Source organism: Chlorocebus sabaeus, chromosome X, assembly GCF_047675955.1.
Source record: "Chlorocebus sabaeus isolate Y175 chromosome X, mChlSab1.0.hap1, whole genome shotgun sequence".
NCBI lineage: Eukaryota > Metazoa > Chordata > Mammalia > Primates > Cercopithecidae > Chlorocebus > Chlorocebus sabaeus.
The window spans coordinates 4286338-4294230 of NC_132933.1; the positions used below are offsets into that span (position 1 = coordinate 4286338).

General features: G+C 38.2%; 1 protein-coding gene across 1 annotated transcript in view; it reads right to left on the reverse strand.

Annotated features, from left to right (window-relative positions):
- The window catches only part of PASD1 (PAS domain containing repressor 1), a 64678-nt gene extending 57318 nt beyond the window's left edge, over positions 1-7360 (reverse strand). Inside the window, exons 1-2 of the mRNA XM_037989290.2 lie at positions 7333-7360; positions 1705-1793 (exon numbers count right to left, since the gene is read on the reverse strand). Coding sequence (XP_037845218.2) covers positions 1705-1793; positions 7333-7360 — 117 coding nt within the window. The remainder of the gene's footprint in view (positions 1-1704; positions 1794-7332) is intronic.
- Positions 7361-7893: the final 533 nt, after the last annotated feature.

The window sequence follows — 7893 nt, forward strand, 5'->3', positions numbered from 1 at the left end:
GTCATTGCTCTGAAATACAAGCCATAAGAAACAAAGGCACCTTGCTCTCTTGCCCTCCAAACTCTGCTTTCTTTCATGCTTCAAAAGAATGGCCAAAGCTGTAATGAAACTAGAAAGTGAAGAGAAAGAGCTCTTCTCAGATTTCCTGATGTTTCCATCTCTCTGGCTGAAGTCAGCCCTGATTAGTCAGACTGAGCTTGTTTATTTCAAGAAAAAACTTCATGAATAAAGAACAGACTTTTCTAGGGAAGTTATTAAAGCCTAATGGAGGGGAATAAAGTGGAAAGGAGGGAATTACCCAAGATATTCTGATCCTTCCAGTTGAATGCCATATATTCTGTAGTTGTGAACATAATTATCCCTCTAGGGTGTAGTTATACCTTGTCTAGCTTCTAAAATATTTCAAACAAGCATCTGGTTTCATAAAATTGGTAACAGGATTTCACATAACACATTTTAAGTCCTCTATTTAGCAAATATTTGTGTATAGGATCCCTAAAACAAAACCTTTAATAAAATTGAGAGAGGGTCGTGTGCAGTGGCTCATGCCTGTAATCCCAGCACTTTCGGAGGCCAAGGTGAATCGCTTGAGCCCAGGAGCTCAGGAGACCAGCCTGGGTGAAGTGAGACCTTGTCTCTATAAAGAGTTATAAAATATAATTAGCTGAGCATGGTAGTGTGCACCTCTGGTCCCAGCTACTTTGGGGGCTGAGGTGGGAGGATTGCTTGGGCCCAGAAGGCTGAGGCTGCAGTGAGCCACAATCATACAACTGCACTCCAACCTGGATGACAGAGTGAGACTCTGTGTCAAAAAAAAAAAAAAAAAAAAGTGAGAGTCTGTTGCTTAAAAGGAAGAAAAATGAAGTAGAATATTAAAATATGGTTCCACTCATTCACAGTCAGTAGAATTTTGCCTCTAACATTGGGATGGGTTTGAAAAGATTCACTCACACAATGCCTTTCTCAGACACCATTATGACCACTAATGGTCATAGTGCTGGGTGATCAGCCAGTACTGAAAGAGAAAAAGGACCAGACTGATAATTTCTGGGTGTCCAATATTGCCAAACAGTGTACTATATATTTTACACATGTTCACATTATTTTATTCTCACATCATCTCAATGAGATAAAGATCATTTTTACTCATTTTAAAGAGAAAGAAATCAAGGCTCAGAGATGGTAATTCAGTCAAGACACACAGCAAGTAAGTGACAAAGGCAAAATCTGTATCCTTATCTGTCCAACTCAAAGGAATATGGTCCTTTGGAGTGCAGTTTGTGGCTTGTGAAACTAACCAGTTCTCTTGGAGATAGAAACTATAAACACCTTACATTCTTGAGTGGGGAACAACTACTTGAAGGCTAATTCATTAGAGTATAACCATCTATGTTGAAAGAGTCTACCAGATAACCACTTAACTTGCCACTAACCTATGCAAAGATTTGTTTGTGTTTGTTGTCACTCAAAATCAGTGTTTCTCAAAACTCATTTGGCATAGGAAGCATCCGGGGAGCTTGAGAGAAATGCAAACTCCTGGCCCTAACAGGTTTGAGATTCTGATCCAGACGATTTAAGTTATCAAGCTCCCTGGTTGATTCTAATGCATATTATCTCCTAATCACACTTTGACAAACACTATTCTTTGTCTTCTATTATATGTATTCAACATATGAAGTAATCAAAGAACAAAAGCCCTCTTACCTTTAGCATCATTTGGTTGAAGTCATCATAGGTACGAAAAGATGGAATCCAATGTAATTTCTTTTGAGAGCTTTTTGGATTGACTTTGCCTTTTTAGAAAAAGGAAGAAAGTACAGAACAGTGTCACATTAAAATGATTAGCTATGGGTATTAGATTTTTCAAAGTTATACTTAATTTATAGAAAAGACTCATGAGAAAATGCTGAGTGCTAATGAAGGATCTGATGTTGGCTAACTAATTGTATATAAATGATCACAAACACAGAAGTGTTTGGAATTGAAAAAGACTTTGAAGATCATCCAACTCAATTTCTACCACACACATTATGACCTGTTCAACACTTTTATGATTTTTCAACTTCTAGTTATTTTTTTCCTCTTGAGTTCTACCAAAACCCAGTATCCATAATCCGCCAGGTAAGTCAAGGGGCTCTAAGTAGGTCCAGACCCCCAAAGTCCTCCCCTAGTCCTGACTAAATTATGAAATTCCACTCTTTAGTTTCTTCTATTTAAGCTTTACACAAGGTCCCTTAACTAGAATATCTTCAAGGTTTATCTTTCATCTCTTCCAAGCTACTGGTACTGTCCTCTCCCCCATCCGTCCTATCACATTCTTCAGGGTTTTCTGGTTTCCTCAATAAAAAGTGTGTTTCTGCTCCTGTCTTTGCTGTCAACATGTGCCCCTCTCTACCTCCCCAACTCCACCCTACTCCACTAACTTCACTAGCAAAGGGACTTCACTAACACAGCCCTCTAATCTCAAGTGATATTAATACTTCATGTCAATAAACATTAGTTCCTTCTCCTCACAGAAAAATGAGACCCATAGCATACAACTTTGATCTCTATTAAAAATATAAAATCGTATGACAAGGATAATGTTTACAGTGGCTATTGCTTTCTTGACAGGCATGAGTCTCTGACTCGTTCCTAGAAGTAGAGTTGGGTAAGAGGGAGGCCATGCATAAGGAGAGCTTTAGAGCCCTCACTGATGAGGGAATGAAAATAGGGTGTGTAACTGGGTGTGAAATAGGAGTAACATGAAAAGTAAACCGTGCCAACTGCATAAATGCCTCAAGATCAGTGATCCTGACCACTGTCCCAGCTTGGAAACTCAATTCTAGCATAGCTCTTCAAACTCAAGAAACAACCCATGATACTCTTCCACAGTCAATTTCTGAAGAAATTTCTCCATTGCCTTCCCGTTCCATCTAATAACTTTCACCTCCTACACTTCATTCAAAGAAATAAAAAAGATAGGGGAGTTCATATACTGTCAAGAAAGGATAACCACTGTATTTTATAAATAAATCATAAAGGACTTTTCTACTTTACTATTACCCATGAACTTGTTTTTGTTTATTCTGTAAGGTGTGCATCATATCCAATTCTTCACCATATCCCCAATGTCTAACATGGTACTTAAGTCATGGCAGGGATTTAATACTTGTTAAACTGAACCTCTTTTATTCATTTATTTAACAAATGTTTACAGAGCTTCTGCTATGGGTCATATTCTGCTTTACAGGTTCAGGATATAGCATAAACAAGAAAAATAAAGTGACTGTTCTTTTGTGTCTTACAGACTGATGGGGCAGCGTAGACAAATAATCAACACATAGACAACAGAACAGACAGTTTCAGGTATCTGCAAGTACAATAATTGGTAAGATCGGGTGATCAAGAAAAAGTACCCTACTAGGAAGGTACTAGGAAGGTAACATCTGAGCTAAGATTTGATAGACAAGAAAGCAACTGTGTGAAGATATGGGACCAAATCATCTCAGGGAGATGAAGCAGTAAGTGCAACATGAAGCAGGAAATCATTTTGCCTATTTGAAGAGACAAAAGGATCCCAGAGTGGCCACAGTGGGATGACCAGGGGGTAAAGCAGTAGGAAAGCCTGAGAGATAGGAAGGGCCAGATCATGTAGGGTATATGGTAAGAAGTTTGTATTTTATGCTGAGTAAAACATGAAATGCTTTTAATTATTATTATTTTGAGATAGAGTCTTGCTCTGTTTCCCAGGCTGCAGTGTAGTGGCGCGATCTCAGCTCACTGCAACCTCCGCCTCCCGGGTTCAAGCTATTCTCCTGCCTCAGCCTCTCGAGTAGCGGGGAATACAGGTACCTGCCATCACACTCAGTTAATTTTTTGTATTTTTAGTAGAGATGGGGTTTCACCATGTTGGCCAGGCTGGTCTTGAACTCCTGAACTCAGGAGTTCAGGTGATCCACCCACCTCGGCCTCCCAAAGTGCCGAGATGACAGGTGTGAGCCAGCGTGCCCAGCCCATGAAGTGCTTTTAAGCAGGAAAGTGACATGGTAGATTTTTACAAGATCCCTATGGCTGTTTGTTGCAAACAGAATGAAGTGGGTAGCAAAGATAGAGGCAGAATCTAGCTATGAACCTTCATCAAAAGTAAGAGATGAGGGAATGGGGAGATGTTGGACAAAGGATACAAAATTTCAGTTAGAATAAGTTCAAGTTCTATTACACATCATGGTGACTACAGTAAATAACAATATATTGTACACTTGAGAATTGCTAAGAGAGTAGATTTGATGTGGTCTCATTGGAGAAAGGTAAGTAAGTGAGGTAATGTATATATCAATTAGCTGGATTTAGCCATTCCACAGTGTATACATATATCAAAATACCATGTTCTATACCATAAATACACACAATTTTTATTGATCAATTTAAAAAAGAAAAAGAAAAAAAGTAAGAGATGATGGTGGCCTGGATTTGGGTGGTACATCAAGGCTACGCAAATGGTGAGAAATGTATAGATATGAAACATACTGTGTAGGTAGAAGCCAAAAAAATATTGCAGAGGAATTGGATAGGATGATGAATGAAGTGGAGGAAATAAGAATGACTTCTAAACTTTTTGCTTGTGCGCCTGGCAGAACGACTGGTGGTTGCCAGTTACTGATATGAAGAGAACTGGAGGTGGGGATGAGACAGGCAATGCAGTGTAGGGGTATCAAGAGTTCCTTTATGGCCATGTTAACCCTTCTATTTAATATGCAATTGAGGACATCATGTAGAAAACTCTTTTGCTAATTGTATAATAAGTATGATTCTCAGGGAAGGAGCTCAGGGCTGGAGATAGATTTTAAAAGTGGAGGTCACTGATATCTACATAATACTTCAAATCAAGGGAATAGATAAGGTAACCTGGAAAATGAGTACTGTGTAAATATAAAAGAGAAAAAAGAGAAAAAAGTCCAAGGACTGAGCCATGGGTACACCCATGTTTAGAAGTTGAAAGGGGAGGAAGAAGTAAAAAAACACAGATAAAGAGTGGCCAATTCATATGGTTTCGTTCTGTGTCCCTGCCAAAATATCATCTTGAATTGTACTCCCATAATTCCCACATGTTTGTGGGAGGGACCTGGTGGGAGATAATTGAGTCATTGGTGCACTTTCTCCCATATTGTTCTCGTGGTAGTGAAAAAATCTCACGAGAGCTGATGGTTTCATAACAGGAAACCCATTTCGCTTGGCTCTCATTCTCTCTCTTGCCTGCTGCAATGTAACATGTGCCTTTCCCCTTCCGTCATGATTGTGAGGCTTCCCCAGCCATGTGGAATTGTAAGTCCAATTAAACCTTTTTCTTTTGTAAATTGCACAGGCTTGGGTATGTCTTTAGCAGCAGTGTGAAAGTGGACTAATACGCCAATGAACCAGGAAAGAAACTTAGTGACTGTGCTGTCCCTGAACCTGAGGGAAAAGTGTTTCAAAAAGGAGGGAGAGGTCACACGTACAATGTTTTGGAAAAGTCAAGAAAGATGAGGACAGTTAAACCAAATAATTCAGCAATGTGAAGGTCACTGGTATTCCTGACAAAAGTAGTTATAGTTGAATGGTAGAAGCTAAAGCCTCAGTGAAGTGGGTTGAAGAAAGAATGGGATGTGAGCCAGTGGAGACAGGACCCATAAAATCATTTCAGTAAGTTTTTCTGTGAAGGAGAACACAGAAATAGGGCAATACCTGGAGGTATCATGAAGTCAAAAATTATTTTAAGGTAAGAGATTATTACAGTATAATTACATATTTATGGGCATGACTTACTCAGATGCTTTGAGTTAAACCTACTGAGTTAAACCTTAAAATATTGTAGGTAATATTTTACAGGCTCGGGGCCATGTTTCCCTCAGCAACATTTACCACATACCTTTAAGTGCTTAAGATACAGAAATTTGCATTATTTCCCACATATGCTTCTATTAATTTTCATTTCCTTGGCCCACTTTTGCATGAATCTCAATCACATTTTAAGTGTCAACCATATACAAACTTGTGAATGCAAAGAAACAAACTATCTGTGTATTAGAAGGTACTTCAAGAGTTCCTCTAATCATTAATTCTTCCCAGCGAATGTCTGAGGTAAAGTGAGAGACCAAGTTGTCCCACCCCCCGCTCATTTTCAATGTGGCTAATCGAAAACCTATAATGATGGTGGAGGCTGAACAAATCAAACCTTTGTCCTTTTGTGAAAGGACAGTGGTGCTCTGTGATGTTTCCGATTTGTCTCCTTTTAGAGGATAGCCATGAGTTTGCAGTATTTTGCGGAGTCTTATCAAGACGGCATTTAATTCGGCCTTCTTTGCCTTTTCGAATTCATCAGATTCATCCCTAATTGAGAAAAATAAAACCAATCAGGGTTACTAATGGCAAGGGTAGGGTGGGGAAATCAGATGATGGAACAATAGAAGGTAAGAAGAGAGAAAGGGAGAAGTTAGTGTCAATATTTGAGCAAAAATCCAGTCCTTTGATTACCCATAGAGCAACAATAATAATCATTATTAAAATAAGGAAATGAAAGCCAACTTCATCTCCCTTTGCTGTGGGGCCCTTGAGGGTAGGGACCATATCTGTCTCCTTGTCTCTTCCAGAACAAAGCCCCACACAGTACCTGGCACAGTGACCTAAGAATTATATAAAATAAGTCCAAATTAATTTGAATTTAACGGTGGGTCTTTGTTCCACCATATATTATCACATCTTTTAGCAAGAGTGTTTCTGATAAAATTAAATTCTTTCTAAGTGGCCTATAATCACACAAGAGGCTCTCTCAAAGCCAATGCTCTTCTCAGAGAGGAGACTGAACCATAAAATGCTAATTGATTTTTTATTTTTTACTTTTAAAAACCACAGATCATACTGCAAACTTTTGACAAAATCTTTCTGATCAGTGTACTTGAATTTATTTTAGAAGTTTGATCTGGAAAAATAAATTAATTTATCTTCTCAAACACAAATGAATTTAAGCTGTAGGCAAGCCAAGTCTCAAAAACAGTCTTCTAAAAATATCAGGGACTGTATACTTGTCAGTCATTTGACAACCATTAGAGTCAGCTCTGGGCAGGCACTATGCAAGGCATGGAGGACACAGTTTGAGGAAGAGGGCTGTCAGGTAAATAGGCAATGTGCTAAGTATTATAATAGAGTTGGGGCTGAGAGTTATGGAAAAAAAAAAAAAAACAACACTGGAGAAATGACATTTCTCTGAGTGAATTAGGCTTCCCTGAGGAAATAGCATTTTGCCAGATGTGAAATGGGAACAGAGCACGAGGGAGAGGGCTTTGACAGAAATGTCAGTCAGTTATGAATGCATACCTCTTCTCTTTCTCTCTCTCATCCTCATTCATTATTCAGTGATGTAAGGAAGACTCCTGAAATCAAAGTGAAGCAATATTTTACTAAGAAATCAGTTTTAGTGGTGAATCACAGTAAAGCAATAAGGATAATCAAAATTCTCAATTTCATAACACTTTTCCCTCAAGGAATGCCTACTTCTTTTAAAGATAGGCTTTCATTAAGTACCAATAACACTCTCATATGTTATGTAGATGTTGAAGACTTGCTTTATTGTGTAATCCCCAATGAATATTTTTGATAACATTACAAATGAATCTATTTGTAAAAGTTACAAAAACATTCTGTGGTTACACCACTTAATCAAAAAACAAAAACAAAAACTAAAAACAAGTATTTGTAGTTTTAGTTCCATACCCTTAAATTCATTTAACTTTCATTAACTTTGAGAAAATTTAAGGAAATGAAGACAGATGCAGTTTGAAAGCTTCATGCCAAGCATGTACATGCCACAAAAGAGAAAAATCTGCATTATTGTTGTTCACAGAAATCCTTGGTGTATAAAACAATGACCTTGAAATC